Below are 21,989 nucleotides of genomic sequence, written 5' to 3' on the forward strand. Positions count from 1 at the left end.
GAGAGAGAGAGAGAGAGAGAGAGAGAGAGAGAGAGAGAAGAAAAGAAACTTTATTAGTTTCTAAATATAACTCCTGACACTCCATGGAAAAAGATTCCAAATGCCTTGAGAAGCCTGGCACATGAAAAGTTACTTTTGGTTGGGTTCCAGAAGACTGTACTCATTAGGCCATTCTGCAGGCCACACCCCAGACCTGCATGCAGACTCACACCCCTCCTTACTTACGAATGCCGCACATGGCACGCCAGTAAGGTGGAGCCGCCGCTGGGAGCGACCAAGCTCCCCTGACGGCTTCAAGGAACAGCACTGGCACTTAGGTTTCACAGGGGAGTTTAAGAGTGTGCTTGAGAGACAGCATCCCACAGCCATGCTTGTCTGATCACCCCAACCTCTGAAAAACTCCAACGTGAGAACTCCCCAGCACTGCTTCTGACTGGCACGGCGGTGGCAGGCGAGGGCAGCCAGCCATCTGCATCTGGTCTGGACCACAGAGCGTGGAGGGCTCCATGAGAGCGGAGTTCCCGTCCACCGTGCCAGGGTCAGGTTCTGCATGGGACATAACAGCTATGGTGCGCTGTGGGGAAATCTGGGCATGACTGGAGTTTCTGAGAACAACTAGGTGTGAGGCCCATCTCCATTCTGCAGGAACTGTCACTTCAGAGTGCACAGGAGGTCACTGTGTGCCACACCCAGCCCCTCCTCCCAAGACAGTCAGTGAGCTGAGCCTAAAAGAAGAGTTCTAGCTGCAGAAAGTGACAAGTGTGGGGTGAAAAGCTGCTTAGAACAAAATACAGAATTCAAGGGCACACGATGGGCAGAACACGCATTCCCAGTGCAGAACGTGCAGTAAACGTGCAGCTCACCTAGCGAGGACGCTGCTGGTTCAACCATAATCCATCAAAAGGGAGAGGAAAAAAATGGAGGTGAGATGACTTTCCAATTGCCCTTTCTCTCTTCGCTGGGGTGGTGGGGGTGGGTGGCTGTCCGCCCAGAGGCATTTCTTTTTTTTTTTTTTTTTTTTTGAGACGGGGTCTCACTCTGTCACCCAGTCTGGAGTGCAGTGGCGTGATCTGGGCTCACTGCAAGCTCCGCCTCCCAGGTTCATGCCATTCTCCTGCCTCAGCCTCCCGAGTAGCTGGGACTACGGGTGCCCGCCACCACGCCCGGCTAATTTTCTGTTTTTTTAGTAGAGACGGGGTTTCACCATGTTGGCCAGGATGGTCTCGATCTCCTGACCTCGTGATCCACCCGCCTCGGCCTCCCAAAGTGCTGGGATTACAGGTGTGAGCCACCGCACCCGGCCCACCCAGAGGCATTTCAACATCAGGGAAAAGAAATGGATTCAAACACAGGTCTGCCTGAGGCCCTTCAAGCCTCCATCAACTTGAGGACCAAGTCTTGGAATCTGCCTTCCAGCCTCAGAAGGGGAGGACACACAGCAATGAGCTGCAAATGCCAAGAGGGCTGCTATGCAAACGCCAGGACCTCATCAGTTTCCACAGCAACTCAGAAGGCTAGGAGGCCAAGGACAGAACGGGCTTGCTATCGCCGGACCACTCCCAGGACAGGCCACGCCGTCGCCTCAGTGGAAATGGGCCCAGCCTCTGCTTCATTCCCCAAAGCAACCTCATGTAAAGCTGAAGCCATGACCACTAAGTGCTCTTCCTCCATCATCCCACCAAGGCCCAGCAAGCGGCCGCGGGGACGAGGACCACAGCACTCACCTGGTCCTTCTTGCTCTTGTGGGAGGACGCCACATACGCCAGATACTGGATGACCTTCTTGGTGTTCTCTGTCTTGCCAGCTCCAGATTCACCCCTACCAAGAGAGGCAAGGAAGTCTCGGGCTTAGACATGGCCAAGTCCTTGACCTCTGTCCCTTCCCACTGCACACTCCACTGCCTCGCATTCTGTCAGGTGCCCGTGAAGGACCCAACGTGTGGCAGAAAAAGGAACTGCCACATAAATGCTCTAGAATCCTCAGGCAGTCCACTTCCCATGGCTCTCCAGGGGCCGGAGAGAAGTCAACTGAAATCCACTGCCTGCCCTGGTCACTTGGCAGCCTTCACATCCAAGTGTTTTAAAAATCAGTTTTAGGCAGCTGTGGACTTAGGGGTCAAAGGCACTTGTACATGTTCCTTTGCAACGTCACTTGAAGGAATGTTCTGTGTCATTAACTCTCTCAGCAATGGGGTTTATGGATCTCCTTGTTAAGTTCAGAGGGTGAGAGGCCCCAGTGTCTACTTCAATCCAGGTAAAGAAAAGCCACCATCCAGAGCAAGAAGGAATGCCTTCTGCCCAGAAGTTACGGAGGAGCTGGTTCCCAGCCGGATTGTGGGGAAATCTTGCTTTTCCTTTCTGCCATAAGCGCCACCCTCCTTCCCACTGGCTCCTTGAGGAAGGATGATTCAAACTGAACTCATCCATGCAGTGGGATCGCTGAGTAGCAAACATACAAACTGAAGTCCTGTCCCATGGAGAAGCGAAGGAGGGGCCTTGAATTGGGAATCGGGGACTCCACCACCCCCAGCTGTGGTTTCGGTAGGAGTCCTCAAGAATGAGAACAGATTGGGGTGAAATGAACCACTACCCAGATGGAGAAATACTTACGTGCACAAGATGGACTGATCTTCTCGGTCTGAAACAAAGGAGACATCAGATTAACTCCCACCAGATACAAAAGCCTCCCCCGCTTGCTCCCGAAGAGCTGCCCATTTCCCAGATGGAGTACAGTGCCACAGATGCTGTCTTTGCGCAGCCCACCCTCACACCTGGCTGGGAGGAGCATTTGTGGGGGAGAGTGCCATTGGGCAGCTGCTCCTGCCACCCAGGAGCTCAGACTGTCCACCCACACTGTCCAGCCCCCACCAGAAAACCAGAAATAGTTCTGTGTCTCCCACCTTAGAGGAACTGGTGTGTGGAAAGCTCTCCAGGAGTCGACTCTCCTGGGAGCTGAGTGGGACCTGCCCGGTGTGCTTATAACTGGGGGCCAAGATTGTTAGAAATAAGCCCACTGCAGGTGCTCTAAATACTATCCCCATTGAAGGAAGGAGCACCGTTTAAGAGGCTGGAGGAGAAGGGGCGATGAGGCCTGGCTTTGCAACGAGACAGCCCTGGGATAAGATGCTGCCTCACAGCCTGAGACCCGGGACAGGTGCGCAGGCTTCTGAGCCCCAGCTCCCTCCTCCGCAGCGTGGGATAACAGTACTTGTGTCCACAAGACATGTGAACGTACCAGCTTGGTGTCTGGCAAGTGGAAGGCGTGCAATGATGTCACTTTAGAGGTAGCTTGTAAAGAATGACAGCTTCTGATGGGTTTCTGTGACAACCTGTTCTCTAGCCGGGTGTCAGGAACTTTCAGCAACTATCAACAGCTCTATGAACTGCTCAGCAAGGAAGGTTATAAATACCCACCCTCCCCCGGTGCAGGAGGGGCAGCAATGCCCACACTCTGAAAGCTAAGTTTGCCAGAAACACTGAGGCATCCTGGCTGTTCAGTACCGCGTATTCAATCTTAAGCAACAGCTGAAAATACAAACTCACTTTTTTCCGTTTTATCCCACCCCATCTAATAGCCTCACCGTCCTTGAAGTCAAATTGGCTTGAATCCAGCATCAGGTTACTTACAAATATTTGAGCTGCAGTAAGGTATTTAATTCTGAGTCTCAGTTTCTATATCCATAAAGTAGATCTGCTACTAACTCCCTTGCAGGATTAGTTTGAAAAATAGAAATAACACATAAAAAGGACCTGCCACAGTCCCTGTAAAGAGAGTAAGCTCCACAAATGGTTGCTGTCTATACTGACTTCCCCATGGCGACGCTGCCACGATGGGTGGCAGTGGTGTTGTCAGGGCAGTGGGAGCATCTGTGGCTGTTGGTACAGTGTCAGCACTGAGTGGAAATACGGATTCAGCAACGTGTGAAGGACACACTGAGTGGCTCGCATCGCCTGGTCAGGGCCCTGCATGACCAGGCACTGGGAGAATGACTCATGGCCTTCCACGCATGGCCTCAGGAGACACATTTAACCGTTCAACACCAGTCGACACCGACCAGCTAGGCTGCCTGCCTCTTCCGAGGTGAGCTTTCTAGGGTGCCTGACCTCAGCAGCTGGTTGGGCTGGGCACTGCCTCCAATCTCTTCTTCTGCCCACTGGTCATTCAGGAGGGCAAAGGAAGCCCAGACAGAAAGAAGAAAAAACAAACCTCACACCCAACACCAAAGGCAGCTACCCCTGGGCGGCAGCTTCCTCCCAGCCCCCTAAGCATCAACAGCGTGGGGGCGCAGAGGGGCTGGGTCACTCCCATTCACAAACACACCCCACACTCTGCTCTCTGATGTGGAAACTGCTCAGGAGGCAAGCTCGAGAGGGGCCTTACTCCCCCTCGCCTGTCTCAAAAAACACAGAGTCCTTCAAGCCTGCACAGCAAGGACAGAGATTAGAGACCTGCATCCTTGACAAGACAGACGGGAAGACAGAAGGGAGGGAGGCGGCAGGAACGACAGCCTGGGGAAGACAGAGCAATTTCATTGCTGGCCCCTAACAACAGTGTGGCAACCGATAAGGGTTTGGAACAAACATTTTTGTCGTCCCAGCCCCTTGCCCTCCCCCACTGAGTCTCCCTGTGGTCTGCCCCAGCTGTGGGCATGTTTAGTCACCGGCTCTGCTAGCAGGCAAGAATGTACCTGCGAGTGCTGGCAAGTTGTGAGCAGCAACGGCCCAATGCTACCATAAAAGGAAACATTCCCCAACCCTTCCAGAGGAACCGTTTTCCCAGGGCTGTCCCTAGGATGGCTGGAATTCCTCTAATTGTGTGAGGAGGAGTCAGAGGCTCCGCTGCTGAACAACAGGAAGCAGAGCCCCGAAGCACACTCGAGGGCATGCACACACAGGCACATGCACACACAAGGACATGGACGCACACACAGACACACAAGCATCTGTGCATACACAGTCACATATGGAGGCAGGTGCACAGAGGTACGTGTGCACAGACATACATGCATGCACGTGTGTGCAAAGCCATATACATAGATCCACACATGGGCGCACACAAGGCACACAGCTGCCCACGCATTCACAGACGCATATCCAGAAGCACAAGTGCAAACACAGGCACCCAAGGCACATGTATTCACAGGTGAATGTGAACATACATATATGTACATAGCCATGCACACACACGGATGTATACACAGGCACACGCACTTCAAATCCCGAAACCCCAGTGCCAAACTCAGTGTCTCCTCTCCATCCACCCAAGCATCCCCAGCTTTCCCACTTCTCCAGCCTTCCTCTTCCAATTCCTGAAGCCAGTTTACCACTGTCAACACAGCCTAACTATCCCTTAAAGAAATCTGGATTTGTTCTGCCAGGAACATTCATTTGGACAAATGCTTTCTGAAAGGCAAACGACTGGGAGGCCTCCTCATTGCTTCACCTCTTGCCGCACTGCTTAGTATCCCAAATCCACCTGCCCTATGCACCATGAATCCTACCACGGCCCCATGCAACCGGAAAGGTCTTTCCAATGCTCAGGAAGGGTTTTGGTCTGTAATCTTGTGTGGCCTCCAATAACCTTACAAAGTATTGTATTGTAATGTACAAAGCAGGTATTATCATCATTGTTTTGCAATCTTTCCACACAGTGGTTCTTCTGGATTTGTTCCTGATCTCAGAGGCATCTCCTCTGGGCAGTGGGGTGGTTAGAATTCTTAGCAACCAGTGGGCTCTTGGCCTGACTCAGTTTACTCTGCAGCCCACCTCCCCACCCTATGCATTCTGGTGGAGACCGTCAGTGGCGCCCACCCGATCAACCCTTCCCCACACTGTCATCTCACAGGATGAGCACATTCAGAGTTCGGCCCAACCCGCTTGTTTTGGCTCAAGTCCTTATTTGGCCTGTAAGGACTAAAGGCTTATTTGAAAACGCCCTTCCTTCCTCTACACGGGAGGAGGCCGCCAGGGACAAGCCTCTTCTGGGACACGAGCCCCCTGCCAGATGAAAGTCTAGCCGTGGTAGGCACCTGAACCCCCTGCCCCAGCCCCTCTCTTGGTGAGGGTGGGGTAGAGACTGGGTCATGAGTCACTCTGCAATAGTTTTCAGACTTTTCAAAAAGCAGTGGCAGTCCTTCCTCAGATAAAATCTTCCCAAATCCCTGAGCAAGGGACAGTGGGTGGTGGAGACTGTGTTCCTCAGAGCACAGTTTGACAACCACTGGTCCAGGTGTCTGGAGCAGCTCTGCAAAGGGGGAAGCCACAGCCGCCAGCGCTACGGCCCTGGGTTCTGCTCTTCCCCACGCAGTGCCTGGCCCCTTGACCTCTCTGGGAATGAAGGGACTGCTCTGAGGATGGAAGGAAATGGTGTTCCTGTCATACACGGTGTGAGGCAGGCGCCCAGACATGCTGTCCTCACCCGCCTGCTGTCTCGGAGCTTCCAACTGAGCAATTCCTTGGCACCGCCATAATTAAGTCTTTTATAAAAGTTACAAATTCAGAAACCAGGCCATTTTCTCCCTGGATTTCATTTTAAACCTGAAATGTCCTGAGGCCAAGCCCATGCAGTGAGGGCACCTGAGCTGATGTGGCCATCTATCTGTGGACAAGTGTTTCCAGCCAGCTTAGCACACTGGGCCCAGGGGGGAGGAAGGGGGAACCTGACCGCAGGTATTTCATCCCAGGTGCAGACTCCTGCTGGGGGCTTAAGGCTCACTTCCTCTGTGAGAGGAGTTGCAGCTCACTCTTGTCCATAAAAGGCCACGAGGCTCGCAGAGCAGTGACATCAGCCTGACAGGAAGTACAGAGGAAGGGGCCTGCTTCACCAGCAGCCACTGCTGGGACTGACTCATCACCCCGCTCCCAAGATCACACCTCCCAAGGTTCCAGCATGGAGCAGCTCTTTTGGGTTCCACCTGGGAGAGACCCCATCTTCGGCTCCGCTGGGCTTCCTGAGAAATGGGTATGGGCCAAGAAAGAAAGACAGGAAAAAGGGCAGTTTCAGGTTGGACAATATGCCCACGTTGGGTGAGACTGATGGGATAATCTGAGACAAATGGGACCAAAACTTTCTACCACCAGGGAGCCTTCTGCTTTCAGGGAAACTCCAGAGTGGTCCCTGGGGGTGGCTTGCTATATGTGTTGGCACTGTGAGCCCTGCCCTGTGTCGCCAGGATAGGCGTCTCAGGCTGTCCTGGGCAGAGTCCTAGACTCAGAGTCACTTCTCCCCAAGACCCTCATGTGGACAGCATCTGGGTCTCAGTTGGTCAAAGCACAAAGCACCTGTGGGGCTGAAGCTTGGAACTTACGGGCTTGGGAAGGCCTTGTAGAGGACCTAATTCAACTTGACCCCAAGATCAGGGCATCATTCTTCTTTCCTCAGAAACCCAATGACTTGATCAGAGTTGCACGAATGGGGCTGAGAACTCAGGCCTCTGGAGGCCTCACCCACCCCTGGACTCCCCTCCATCGAATGACCCTATGGGCCCGCAGGCCTGCCTCAGTGCTGCAAAGAAAGGGCCGTGACACTCTCAGGACGGGACGCGCTGCTTCTCCACAGCCAGCTCAGTTCACAAGCTTGGGTTACAAGTCTTTGGGAGGCAAACAGAGAGGTGAAGAAAAGCAAGTGCAAAATGATGCTTCATATTAGCAGAGGCTGTAGATCTGTGCCGAGTAGGGTGGAGCTTCCTGGCAGCCTGCCTGCCCAGCAATCCGCCAGCAAAGGAGGAAGCCCCTGCCATGGCTCCCAGACACACAATGCGGTCATGGGCAAGTGTGCCCTCCAGGCCCCCACGGTAGGCCCAGACCAAGGGACATGCCTGCTCAGCAGCATCCACGCCAGAAGCCAGTTCGACCTGGCCTAGTGCCTCTGCCCACAGCCCCTGTGTAACCCCAGGTGGAACCTTGGTTTGAACCTGCTGAGACCCAAGTCCCCAGTCACTGGAGGCAGAGAATGGGTAGCCCTCCCCCTCCAGGCACCCTGGATAATGAAAAAAACCTCAAGGGATTGCTCTTAACTTTCATTATGTCAGAGACCAAGCGAGGCCCCAGACAAGCCTTCTCTTGGCCAAAATGCATTAGGAAAACACAGGTAAGTTCCAGCACACAGGCAAATCTGCCAGAAACAGCACTGCTGGGCGTTTCTCTGCCCCTCCCGTGGGCGGGGCCAGGAGGGGGAACCTTCTCCTTCTGGGGTTGTTGCCAAGGCAGCTCCAACAGGTTTGTCAGACTGGAGGGAAATTCAAAATGAGTGCTGACCACCCACAGCACATGGCACCAAGACACTCCCAGTCCAGTTCTGCCTTGCTCCTACCTAACATTCCCCTTGGGAAAAGGAAAGACAAGGCAGGAGGGGCCCCTGTTGAGTTCTGTAGAGCGCTGGAGCAACAGGGAACAAGAGGGAAGGAGCCAGGACACACACAGGGAGCATGGCAGACACAGCCAGGCACTGCTCATGACAAACTCGGCTCCCTGTTGGGGCACAAACAGGCCTGCAAAGACAGCGACTGGCTTTGTGAAACTCCCTTGGATGAGTCAAACGTGCTTCAGAGCACCAGGGACATCAATGGTAGTTGGTGAACGGTAACAGCGCGTGACCATGCCGCCTTGGAGGAGTGGTCAGTAGAAGGAAAGGCGTGTCGGTGACTGTTAGGCCAGGATTTGCTCCTGGAGCACGGCTCACACTTCCTCTCCTTTCAGCTTAGACCTGTGCCCTGTTGTATCTGTGGACCAGCTCATGTGGAACAGACAAGATCTTCGGGAAGAATCCTGATACCAGGTGGGAATGACATCCTGAGCCCCCATCAGCACTGTCTGTTTGCCAAAAGAATAGCTTGGGTCCTCGAGAATTTATCGTCAAGGTCCACATGGGGCTGACAGCCTTGGTCAAGACTAAACAAATTTGACAGAAGCCATTTGCAGAATCTCAACTTTTATACCTGCAGACTTTCAGCTCATTTATCTCTCTTTAGTACGTAGGGAATTACTTTGGTTCTCAACTGATACCTTCATTCCAGAAATCAGGTAGGTAAAGGAAAGCAACTCCTTTCTCTGAACACACTGTTGTTCAGCCCTGACAAACTGGGACACAGTTCAACTGAAGTCTCAGAGCCGGAGCTGGAGAGAACAGGAAAAACGGGCTGGCAGGTGACACTCACCAGGCAGCAAGAGAACTCATCACGGGAGGCCAAAAGCACAAAGTGGCTTTACTGATTAGGGATTTGATGTGAGTTTTGTTGTTAGTTTGTTTCGGGGATGGGGAGCAAAACAAAACACTGGGCAACGCTTCCAAACACCGCCACCCAAAGTTTCAGGTTCTAAGAGGGCACTTGCTTCTTATCTCCCGCTCAGTGGGCCCAGAGCAAAGCATGGTGGGCCTGTTCAGCTGTATTTACAAAAAAAAAAAAAAAAGTAAGCCTAACGCTGAATCCTTGAAAAGGGCCTGTTAACCACAGATTCCTCTTCTAGAGAGAAGACGTTCTAGAAATGAGACTGACAGGCAAGACCATGGGTAGTTCAGCAGCCTCATGCTGGGGCCAGGCTTTCCTTCCTGGGGGAGGACCACGAAGCAGCCAGCTCACACCAGCTCGAGGACAGCGCCTCCCGGCTGCAGCCATGGTGTTGGGTGGTGGCCCAGGGCCTGCTTCCCACAGCACCTCTCTGGTCCACCAGCAGCCCAGGGAACAGAAAAGCATTTCAGGGCTGCAGAAGAACCAATTCTGGATCAAGCACATCTCCTAAAGCTCCGCTGAGGCTACATCAGCCCCAGGCCTCAGCTCAGCTCTGCGTGGACCAGACCAGACAAGCCAGAGACCACGTCTGCTATCGCGTTCCAGTGTGTGGCACGGTCGCTGCAGGGAAAGCAGCTGTGACAACTTACTTCCTGCACCTGGACTCTCGGGGGAGTCTTTTTGGGGAGATTCAAATGGCTAGCCGCCTGCAAGATGCATTTGACCATCACCTTCATCAAGCGAGCAGGAGTGTGGATGGAAGGAATGCGCGATTTGAAGTCTCCATGGAAAGCGGGGCAGTTCAGTTGAGAAGTGTTTAGACTCTTACTGCCAGCTCTAACAGGTACTTATCGCAGGCATCACACACACGGCATCTTACTTCTTACCACAGCCCTGCCAGGGAATGGTATGAAGCCCAAGAGGAGGACGAGAGAACGAAGGCCCAATGAGAGTGAGTTGACTTGTTCCAGCCAGGTTGCTGTTAGGAAGTGAAAGAGGCAGATTCCTGCTCTGTCTAGTCCAAAGACCACAGTCTCTCCTCCACAACACACTTCCTCTTGCTCAAAGGCAATACATGGCACTTTTCCCAAATCTAAGGCTGGGACAGGCCCAGCAGCCCCTTTCTGGTGCCCTATAGAAGTGCTGTGTTATCTATCAAAGGCCCACACCCACCCCAGCAGCTCTGGAGGCTCAGTGGGGCGCCCCTCCTCTGTGCTGGTCTCTCGCTGTCACCTTGAGGCTGATTTGCCTGTCTCTGGGCACAAGTCAGTCACCTTCTTCTGCTTTCTGTACACTCTCTGTAGCGTGCCCGGCACACACACAGTAGGTGTTCAGCCAGCACAGGAAGACCAGCGGGTGCAGACACAGAACGCCCCATCTTGGTGAGCCCACGCTGCCTCCACGGGCACATTTGGGTGCACAGGGCCTGCTCCCGACCTCCCCAGCAGACAGCGGGGCCTTTGTGTGCTGACGGCTGGCAGGGCTGGCAGCCTCCCGGCTGGGTGCATTCCTGCTTCAGCAGAGTCATCCCATCTGTGGCTTCCACGGCGCTCCTTCTTCAGCTGCCTGTCCCGGTGAGTCAATTCAAACAGAGCTTTTCTGCCCGCTTGAAGCATTTTCCTGAGCCTCTGCCGAACATGGCACTTTTCCTCAGAAAGACCTTGGAAAGCAGACGGTTCCACAGGAGACACAACCAGCGGGGCAGGGAGAATGTGGAGAGAAGGAAAGAGAGGGCCCCTCCTCCCCGAGTGCCCCCCAACCACTGAGCTGGAGATAAGAATTCCTTCAAGACCAGCCAGAGAAAATGAGGGACACCAATGCCCCGCGGGCCTGTCCCGGGGTAACAGGCACCAGGACAGGAAATCAGGAGACTGCTTTCTGGCGTTGGCTCTCTTTGGGCTTTCGACAAGCCAGTTAACACATCTGTGCCTGCCTCTTTACGTATGAATTCGAAGAGCCATGTGCAGAAGTGAAGATACACAAAAATTCTACCCCTCATAGTTTACAGAAAAAGGTCAGACACCGAGGGGCATGTGCACACTCACTGGCACTCTCAGTGGCTGCTGGGTGACCGACCACTTCTGGTGCAGCTTCCACTGGGAATCAGAGATTGGGTGGGAGGGAGACTGGCACAGAGCAAAGGGTTAAATGCTCTCAGACAAGTTTAGGCCTAGAATGAAAGCAGATCTGCTTCCCCCAAAATGCTGGGAACTCATTAAAATATTAATACCATAAAGTCACCAAAAGTGAACCAAATCTGGCATTCTACCTAATTCACATAGAAGGGGCTTTTCCTACCCACTGGGGAGATAACTGGGTTCATGTCAAATTCCTCAACTAGTGAGTTCTCCTGTAGAGACATACAGATCTTTCCCCACAGGGGAGATCCCAGAGAGTCTCCCCCGGGATGCAGAAGCACCATTTCCTAGGCGAGACAGACCTTTTGCAGACCACAGCTGCTTCCGCCTGAACTCTACAGCAGACCATTGTGCCTGCCCTGGGACACAGCCCCACCCACCCCCGCCTGGCAAGGGCCAGCAACACAACGTTTATGCTCTCTCACTCTCCTGGCCTTGGCCAGTTCAAAGGCTTCAGTGCCATCACAGAGTTCCGAGGAACAGTCCAATCCCCAAGGCAGGAAGACCCAGGAACGGCCATGACAATGAATTAACAACACGGGAAAGCCAGGGGCAGGAGGGTGAGCCGACCATGTCATCCAAGGCCATGCTGGGCACGTCTGGGATGCCCTGTAACTATTTACTGACTGACACACACCACCGCCTTTCTGCAAGATCCGACTACCCCAGGCCTCACAGCCACACCTGACAAAACTCCCAGGACACCTGACACTGGCTCAGTCGTGCTGGCGCAGGTGTAGGCAGCAAACGTCTTGTTTTGTAGCTAGGGCCACAAATCTCTGTCTATAAACATGCCTTGTCTCTCCACCTGGACTGCCAGGGCATCCAGTAACAGGATAATGTCAAAACCTCCTGGCATTCTGGCACCTTCTGTCACCTACCTCGAAGGCCTAATCCAAGGCACTACATGCTGTCATGCCCCACCCATGCCCATGGCAGACAGCACTAATCCATCTCAGAATTCCTGCCTCGAGTCTCAAATCCTTGCCAGCACAGGGCTCCAGGCAGCCACTACTAATCGATCAGAGATGACACTCAAAGTAAAACTAATCTGCAATGCTTAGTCCAGTAGTTCTTAACTGGGAATAATCTTGACCCCCACGGAACATCTGATGGCAATGTCTGAGAATATTTTTGGTTGTCACAACTGGAGAGGGAAGGTGCGGCTGGCATCAAGTGAACAGAGGCCAGGATGCTGCTAAAATCCTACAGTGATCAGGAAAATCCCCCACCCCCAACAGAGAATCATCCAACCTCAAATATCACTAGTGCCAAGTGTGAGAAACCCTGGCTTACTTAGTCTGACAATAAGTGAGTGACATATAATTTATCCTCCAAACTGGGGTGCTTCTGAAAGTGAAAGAGAGTGCTATTAATAATAACTGTGGAACAACAGGCATAAATCAGAACTGTACAGGCAAACCAGCACACTGAACAGATAAAGGCAGATGCAGGTCCCCAGGAAGGGTCAAAGAGCTCCTCTCCTACAAGTCCCCAGACAGAGCCACCAACTGCCCTATTTGGCAGAATAAATGCTAATATGTCATGAGCCACAGTCGGCTCAGGAAGGAAATCTTTGTCTAGTTCTTGTTTAAAGGAAAAGCAGAAAAGGAACTTTCCGGCTGTGCCTTTTAAGATGTAAGTGGCAGAGAACAAACCTGTTTCCCCCAAAGCCAGGTAGGCAGCATGCACTAAGCCTTCACTCCAAAAGACAGGGGCAGATTTTAACAGCCTGCAGACCCCGAGGCTCCACGGGTGACACCTGACCCAGGGCAAGAACCAAAGGTTCCTCTGGACATTTTTCTTTTACTAGTGAACCAGCCTGTCATAACATGGACAACTTCTGTTACTAACTTCCTCCCTGCTGCAAGAACAAGAAACCTATTACTAGTTGCTCTGCAGGTCAGCTATATACAAGAAGAAGGAGCTTCCTTTTCTTTTTTTTTTTATCTCAGCTCACTGCAAGCTCTGCCTCCCGGGTTTACACCATTCTCCTGCCTCAGCCTCCCGAGTAGCTGGGACTACAGGCGCCCGCCACCTCGCCCGGCTAGTTTTTTTGTATTTTTTAGTAGAGATGGGGTTTCACCGTATTAGTCAGGATGATCTCGATCTCCTGACCTCGTCATCCGCCCGTCTCGGCCTCCCAAAGTGCTGGGATTACAGGCTTGAGCCACCGCGCCCGGCCTTTTTTTCTTTTTTAATTGAGATGGAGTCTCGTTCTGTTGCCCAGGCTGGAGTTCAATGACGCAATCTCGGCTCACTGCAACCTCTGCCACCCGGGTTCAAGCAATTCTCGTGCCTCAGCCTCCTGAGTAGTTGGGACTACAGGCGTGTGCCACAATGCCTGGCTAATTTTTTTGTATTTTTAGTAAAGACAGGGTTTCGCCATGTTGGCCAGGCTGGTCTCAAACTCCTGACCTCAGATGATCCACCTGCCTCGGCCTCCCAAAGTGCTGGGATTACAGGCGTGAGCCACCACGCCCAGCCGAAGAAGAAGGAAAATAGCCTAGAAATGTCCTCTGTCAGTCAACGTGGGAGCTCAAGAGCTGCAGCAAGTCCAACGCTAGGCAGAAGGCAAAGTGAAAACCTCTCAGACTGAGGGTTAGAAAACACATGGACCCGGCCGGGCGCGGTGGCTCAAGCCTGTAATCCCAGCACTTTGGGAGGCCGAGACGGGCGGATCACGAGGTCAGGAGATCGAGACCATCCTGGCTAACACGGTGAAACCCCGTCTCTACTAAAAAATACAAAAAACTAGCCGGGCGAGGTGGCGGGCGCCTGTAGTCCCAGCTACTCCGGAGGCTGAGGCAGGAGAATGGCGTAAACCCGGGAGGCGGAGCTTGCAGTGAGCTGAGATCCGGCCACTGCACTCCAGCCCGGGCGACAGAGCGAGACTCCGTCTCAAAAAAAAAAAGAAAACACATGGACCCAATTCCTGCACAGACTGCTTTAAATGAGGCACCAACAATGCAGGTTTCCCATGCTCACAAATGTATTTCCTATCCCTGGTCTCCAAAAGATGAAATCGCCCACCTGGCTGGGTGCGGTGGCTCACACCCGTAATCCCAGCACTTAGGGAGGCCGAGGCGGGTGGATCGTGAGGTCAGGAGTTCAAGCCCAGTCTGACCAAGATGGTGAAAGCCTATCTCTACTAAAAATACAAAAAAAATTAGTCGGGCGTGGTGGCATGCACCTGTAATCCCAGCTACTTGGGAGGCTGAGGCAGGAGAATCGCTTGAACCCAGGAGGCTGAGGCTACAGTAAGCCGAGATCACGCCACTGCACTCCAGCCTGGGCGACAGAGCGAGACTCCATCTCAAAAAAAAAAAAAAGAAATCACCCACCTACCTGCCCTCATAATTTGCAAATCTGATCAAACCACTTGATTCAGAATCTTGACAAATCATGAAGAGACTCTTCATTGCACAGATGTATGAGGGCAGTCCCTAAGTTCCTATTAAGGCCATTTGGTTATGGCCAAGACAAAAGAAAGCTCTGGTTCTCTGCATTCATTTTTTTGTTCCCCAATTATTTTCAATGTATGGAGCTTTCAGGCCATTCCCACCAAATTTTTGTTGTTGTTGAACAAATAAACACTGAATGAATCTCTTGGAGAAGGAGTCCCACAGGTTAACTGAAGACAGTCTGAAGTCCAGACCTGAAGACTCTCTCTCCTGCCTCCGCAGTACACATTACTCAGTCTTAACGTCTTGCCTAAAAGCAAAAATGCCCAGTTGCTAGATAACCATCCCAATCCAGGATCCAAGTGTGACAACAGACCCTGACTCAGTAGCTCAGATCTCAAGATGACTCCGGAATTCACTTCTTGCACTAGGCCAATTAAGAGAGCTGGGAGCAAACTGACTCATAACCTCTAGAGACAAAGACTCAGACGTTTCTGGAATCCCACAGAATGTTTTTCCACCAGGCTGTTCTAGTTAACATTTTGAAACAGACATTCTACTTTAGAACTGAAGGGCTGACTTCCTCAAGGAATTTTGATAGACGTGAACATAAGCCAAAGACTCAGCCAAACTTGAGCATCCTACATAATGCATCAAGCTCAACAGTGAAATGCCTCCTTCACAGCACAGCGCGGGTGGTGGGGGACAGGCCGTGGGCTGCCACTCTAAACCACTACACCAGGGACAAAGTGGTTAACCCAACAAGATGCATTAGCCCAACAAGACTGCAACGTTTAAAGAAAAAAGGATCCTTATGTAAAGGGACATAACAAACCACTATCCATACAAGATAGGAGAACACAGCCCTGCCTGAAATTGGGTTTCAGTCAGGATTACATATGCCAGGTACTTGGCTAAGCTCTGAGAATATAAAGGCAACATGGGCCCTGTCTAAAGAGGAGAAAAAGAAATGTCTAAACACTGTAGTCAAATAAAGCATCACCAGGGCTCTGATGCAAATCTAGCCCAGATAATTCTCTTTGGAGGCCCTAATGCTTCAGTTATGTTTTTAAAAAAAAGAGTAGGGATTTGCCAGGCATTGCAGGCAGATGGAGCAGGTAGGGTGTTTTGAAGCAGAAAGAGCTTTTAGGGAAATGTAAGGAGTTCCACATAGCTGGGAAGGTGGAGAGGCAGGCAAGGGGCCAGTTTTGAAGGGCATTGTACACTACCACAGAGTCTCAGTGTTATTAGCTGGTGCAAAAGTCATCACAGTCTTTGCCATTACTTTTAATGGCAAAAACCGCGATTACTTCTGCAGCAACCTAATAGCCCTGAGGGAATGAGGAGCCTTTCTATGATTTGTCAAGATTTCAAATCAAGTGATTTGATCACATTTACATCCCAGAAAGATGACCAGCTAGTGGAAGCACAGGGTGGGGGACTCTATTAAGAGTGAAGCTGGCCGGGCACGGTGGCTCACGCCTGTAATCCCAGCACTTTGGGAGGCCGAGGCGGGTGGATCACCTGAGGCCAGGAGTTCGAGACCAGCCTGGCCAACATGGCAAAACACTGTCTCTACTGAAAATACAAAAATTAGCATAGTGGCACATGCCTGTAATCCCAGCTACTAGGGAGGCTGAGGCAGGAGAATCGCTTGAACCTGGGAGGCGGAGGTTGCAGTGAGCTGAGATCATGCCACTGCACACTCCAGCCTGGGTGACAGAGCAAGATTCTGTCTCAAAAAAAGAAAAAAGAAAAAAAAAGAAAGAAAGGGAGTGGTAGAGACTGTACGATGCTGGGGAGAGGTGAGGTAGGAACTCCCGAGAGCCATGGACTTAGCAACATACAGGTCATAGGTGACCTCTATCGGCCAGCCTGGAGAAGGGGTGGAGAGAGACAGCCAGGGCAAGGGGAATGACCATGAGGTGGGGATGGAGGCAGTAAGCACAGACATTTCCTCCACAAAGCTTCACTGTGATGGAACAGAAGGGGCACAGAAGCCAGAGTGACAGCGGGGCAGAAGCCACCCGAGGCTCTGCATCTGTTTGTGAAGAGATGGGAATAACTCAAATGTGTTTCTAGACTGTGGGGAAGGAGCAAGAGAGGAAGAGGGAAAAACACAAAAGGGAAGGGAAGAACAGGAATAAGAAGGGGCCTAAAAGAAAGCAGAGGGGACAGGCACAAGAGCTCTTGAAAAGTATGAGAAATTGGGAGAAAAATTAGGAAATGTGTATTTTAAAGCTTCTAGAACATTCTATCAACATATAAACATGTCCTCTGGATAGCCATTGGCCCTGGCTCTCATACAGAGGTCTACAGACCTCCATGATGCACTGCCCATCACCAGCCACTAGATCGATGTGGCACCAAACGTGACTTAGCACCTGCGGAGGTGTCGATGAGGCCCCATGTGAAGAAGACTCAGCCCCAGGTGGGCTCACACTACGTCACCCACCTTGCATCATACTCCTGTAAGCGGTGTCTGTGATGGCATAGATGTGAGGGGGCATCTCGTGCCTCTTCTTGCCCTTGTACATTTCCACAATCTCTTCAGAGTAGATGGGCAGGTTCTTGTAAGGATTGATGACCACACAGAACAGGCCTGAATAGGTCTAAAGAAAAGAGCGGCAGATAGGAATGGGTTAGGAAGTCTGATTCTCACTAGTGTACAAACTTTGCAGCAAAGTATCTGCAGCTTCAAAGGACCTGAGTCAGCCTGACGTGAAGGCAGTCCCTGATGGTCCTTGCTCCCAGTGGCCCAGCTCCCACAGCCCTGTTGCAGGTGTGGAGCACTGGCATCCTCCTTCTGCCCTGTAAGTGAAGATCCTCCCTCTCCACTGCAGGAGTGCTCCAGCCTCGTAGGTCAGTGAGTGTGTGTATCCAACAGGCAAAGTGGCCAAACGGACAGCAGAAGTCCAGTTACAAAACTCAGATCCGAGGACAATGAGAGATGTGTTTGTCATCGTGAGAGAGGCATAAACAGAAGAGCGCTCAGCTGCAGTGCAGCAAACTGTAGAAACCCAAATCATTCCACACTGAAGGACGCTGAGAGACAGTGAAGCTTACATCTTTCTAGCACTGGAAAAATGCACTGTGTCCTAAACCAATTAGATCTTTTGTGGGATACTGGGTCCCAGACAGACACCTCTTTCTCTGGAATCTTCTGGAGACATTCACATGCAAATCCCTCAAAAACTTTAAGGCTATTGCACGTCCCCTGTGAACTTTCTCCAAGACTGCTTCTCTGGAGGGGAACACAATTAATCAACATCCTTAATGTGAGGTACCTAAAATACACCCAATACTCCAAATGTGACTTGATCGAGTTCAAATAAGACCCCCAGAGTCAGATATCCTGAGTTCAAATCTCAGCAAGGGTAAGGTTCTTAACCTTTCTCTCCCTCCATTTCTTGATGTGAAAAACGGGGACAGGCAGAGCTCTAGACTTCATTGGGTGGTTGTGAGGATTAAATGATGCTTACACAGCAGGCAGCGCAGCCTTGGAGAGTAGCTCTGGGTAGGTCAGGAGAACCATTTCCAACAGCAACAGTTTACACACATCTGTCCTTCCTCATCTTCAGGTAAACACACCTTACCTCGTGACTAGCTCCGTGTCTTCAGGTAAATATACTTTACCTTGTGACTACTAATTCTTTTTCTAATAAACTTCCTGTTATTTTTTTCTCCCAAGATCCCACTCCCCATCAAAAAAAAAAAAAAAAAAAAAAAAAAAGACAGAGACTCCTAATAGCTGCACAAGACTCCCAAGACTACCCAGGTGGTAGGTGCTCAGTTGGGGGACGCAACTCTCTTTAAGAAGCTGGAGCAACCCAAGCACCCTCTTCCTAAGAAAATGGGCCTGAGGGACCCAGCGAAGTGAGGCCAGGGCTCCTCGCACCACATCAACTGCAGCCCTACCTCTGTGAAGTGACGATGGAAGGTCACAAGGCATTGGGCAGAGCTGGGAGCAGACTCCGGTCTCCAATGCCAACCTCCTTGGTCATGGAGGCCAGTTCTCCAAGCTCCTTCCAACCTTCTGTTTTCTCCATCACAAGTGGCCTGCACTTTGATTGTTCATGAAGCAGCCACCAGTCCATGCACTATGGGGTCAACCCAGCCCCCTCGACCTGTGCCCTTTCCAGTCACTCCAAAACTGGGGATGGATCTTGTGGTTGAACCCAAAGACAGGGTCCACACAGGAACCAGTCATGAAGAGAAGGCTCTTCTCAGGCACTGGCCAAAGGCTATGGCACAGGGAATTTCCAGGCAGCAATTAGACTAAAGGCAGAATGCAGAGGGCCCCACCAACCACACAATGGTATGTATTCAAAACAGCTGAGGCCAGATACGGGGGCTCACACCTGGAATCCCAGCACTTGGGGAGGCCAGGGTGAGAGGATCATTTGAGGACAGGAGTTCAAGACCAGCCTGGGCAACAAAGCAAGTCTCCATCGCTACAAAAAATTAAAAACTAATTAGGTGGGTGTGGTGGCATGCACCTGCAGTCCCAGCTACTCAAGAGGCTGAGATGAGAGGATCATTGAGGCCAGGAGTTCAAGGTTGCAATAAGCCATGATGGCAACACTGTGCTCCAGCCTGGGTGACAGAGGGAGACCCTGTCTCTTAAAAAGAAAAGAGCAGCTGAGCTTAGAAATGGACAAACATGTTTGGCTGCTTGGAAAAAGGGATGCAGAGCCCTTGATTTCCTTTCTTCCTCGGATAATTAGTCACTTGTTTTCCCTCCAACTATTCTTTTCACAAGAGACCAGGAAAGCTCTGAGGCAAAGAAGTGCAAACACGGGATTGGCAACCTGCGGGCCCGGGCATTTCAGGAGGAAGAGAAGTGGGAGCCTATTCTGGTTTTCCCTCTGTGTGAATGTTGAATGGGGACAAGATAGAAGGCCAGGGAGCAGCAAGGTCACCCCAGGAGCTCCGCAACAATCAAGCTTTGTTCCTGGACTTTGAGAAAACCCACACTCTAGGAAATCCAGCCCAGGAAAACCAAGGACACATGGTCGCACACTAAGGGAGTGCCATGGAGCCAGATGTTTGGAAACAGCTGGTGCTGACAGCAGAAGGGGACTGCGGGTCATTAGGACAAGTCTTTCTGACAGTCGGGGGGGCAGACGGTCCTGTGGAGTGGTCTACGGGAGCTCCAAGTTCTCTGGGCTAATCCCATCAAATCAGTGATGATGGAGCTAAGCCCTGTGGAATGAGCACTGAGGCTCAGGTGGGAGGAAGGAGATTCACTGGATGCTCGTGGAGGCAAGACATCGAGCAAGCGGCTTTGCTCCCACGCGGCGCGGCCACGCCATGGTGCTGCTCCATTCACAGGCCACAGAGGCTCTTTGTGCCCATCCACCCCCATCCCAGGGCCTCACCCCTGAAGAAAAGACAGAGCAGCTGTGGCTCAGAATTAGCCACGCCGCCCACAATGCTGGGCAAACAGGCTGCACGAAGGCTCCTGAGGTCATGATTTGGAAGCTTGATGGAGAGATAGACCGTGAATGAGGCAGCATCTCCTACCCAGGCAGCCCCGCTCAGGGGCGCTGACATCTTAATAGCTCTGCACCTGCTGGGGTCTCCACTAGAGTGACTGCAGAGGCCATCCATGGGCCTCTTAGTGATGATGCTTAGAAGAAGGCTGGTAAGAGGCAGGAGGAACTGCACACCAGAGGTGACAGCAAGGAAGCGAAAATGAGAGTTAATGCCTCCAGCCAAAGAGTTCTGGAGAAAAGGCGTAGGCACTACCCACCACGCCCACCCACAGTAAAATCTCCGCGTGTGGCTTGCAGAGGAAAGACGCAGCCACTAACACTGAATATATCTGAATAATGACTGTTCCCTTTTGTGGGAGGGAAAGGCTCTGTGCAGGCTCAGGCAGGCTCAGGTGCTCCGCTTGTTTTAATTCATATTCAGCGGATCCCAAAAGAGACTCAAGTTAAAAAGGCACCAATAAAGAGCTAAGCAGAGGAACAGGAGTTACTTTCACTTGTAACACACATCAGCAGCCTGAGTCCAGGCCCCCAGGCCCTGCTCCGAGCCAGGTGCTGGCTGGGCGCTTTAGAAAGTTCCCATGGAATCCTTGCAGATGAGAAAGTGAGACTCCACGTAGCTATGTCTCATGGTCAGTAAGGGGCAGAGCTGGGATTTGAACCAGGTCCTGGAGGCTCCAACTGTAGCACTTAAGGGCTCTGCTTTACTGAGCAGAGGGCATCTCAGCTTAGTGGCACAGCAGAGTGGGTGCGACATAAGCTATAAAGCCTGCCAAGAGGAGCACCTCTCAATCCCAGACAATGAGGCTGCGGCTCCCATGTCACCACCACAGACACTGTGCTTCCTTAAAGCACAGTCTGTCGTTCATTTATTTGCAAGTCACTAAGTCTGAATTTCCGTGGTTAATACTCCCTAGGGACAGGGGCTTTTAATTTGGTCCACATGATAATCTCATCGAGAAACAGATGAGACATAATTGGGCTGAAAATCAGGAACCCAAGTTCCAGTCTCAGCCTGGCCAACACCTGGCTGTGTGACCCTGCTTAAGTTCCTTGCTATCAGCCGGGCGCGGTGGCTCAAGCCTGTAATCCCAGCACTTTGGGAGGCCTGAGACGGGCGGATCACGAGGTCAGGAGATCGAGACCATCCTGGCTAACACAGTGAAACCCCGTCTCTACTAAAAAAGACAAAAAACTAGCCGGGCGAGGTGGTGGGCGCCTGTAGTCCCAGCTACTCGGGAGGCTGAGGCAGGAGAATGGCGGAAACCCGGGAGGCGGAGCTTGCAGTGAGCTGAGATCCAGCCACTGCACTCCAGCCTGGGCGACAGAGTGAGACTCCGTCTCTAAAAAAAAAAAAAAGTTCCTTGCTATCTATGGGACTCAATTCTTCCCACCTGTCATGTTAGAAGGCTGGGCTGGGGCCAGGCGTGGTGGCTCATGCCTGTAATCCCAGCACTTTGGGAGGCCGAGGTGGGTGGATCACAAGGTCAGGAGCTCGAGACCAGCCTGGCCAATATGGTGAAACCCCGTCTCTACTAAAAATACAAAAATTAGCCAGGCATGCTGGTGGGCACCTGTAGCTGCAGCTACTCAGGAGGCTGAAGCAGGAGAATCGCCTGAACCTGGGAGGCAGAGGTTGCAATGAGCCAAGATGGCACCACTGCACTCCAGCCTAGGTGACAAAGTGAGACTCCGTCTCAAAAAAAAAAAAAAAGAAAATGGCCAG

At 51.9% G+C, this 21,989-nt stretch overlaps 1 protein-coding gene across 2 annotated transcripts in view; it reads right to left on the reverse strand.

Moving 5' to 3' along the window:
• The window catches only part of MYH9 (myosin heavy chain 9), a 108,907-nt gene that overhangs the window by 43,748 nt on the left and 43,170 nt on the right, over positions 1-21,989 (reverse strand). For both annotated transcript variants that reach the window (XM_017856781.1, XM_017856782.1), the window contains exons 3-5: positions 17,224-17,380; positions 2,610-2,637; positions 1,725-1,818 (exon numbers count right to left, since the gene is read on the reverse strand). In XM_017856781.1, the coding sequence (XP_017712270.1) occupies positions 1,725-1,818; positions 2,610-2,637; positions 17,224-17,380 (279 nt within the window). The remainder of the gene's footprint in view (positions 1-1,724; positions 1,819-2,609; positions 2,638-17,223; positions 17,381-21,989) is intronic.

The sequence above is a fragment of the Rhinopithecus bieti genome, unplaced genomic scaffold (genome assembly GCF_001698545.2).
Source record: "Rhinopithecus bieti isolate Rb0 unplaced genomic scaffold, ASM169854v2 scaffold_42532, whole genome shotgun sequence".
Taxonomy (NCBI): domain Eukaryota; kingdom Metazoa; phylum Chordata; class Mammalia; order Primates; family Cercopithecidae; genus Rhinopithecus; species Rhinopithecus bieti.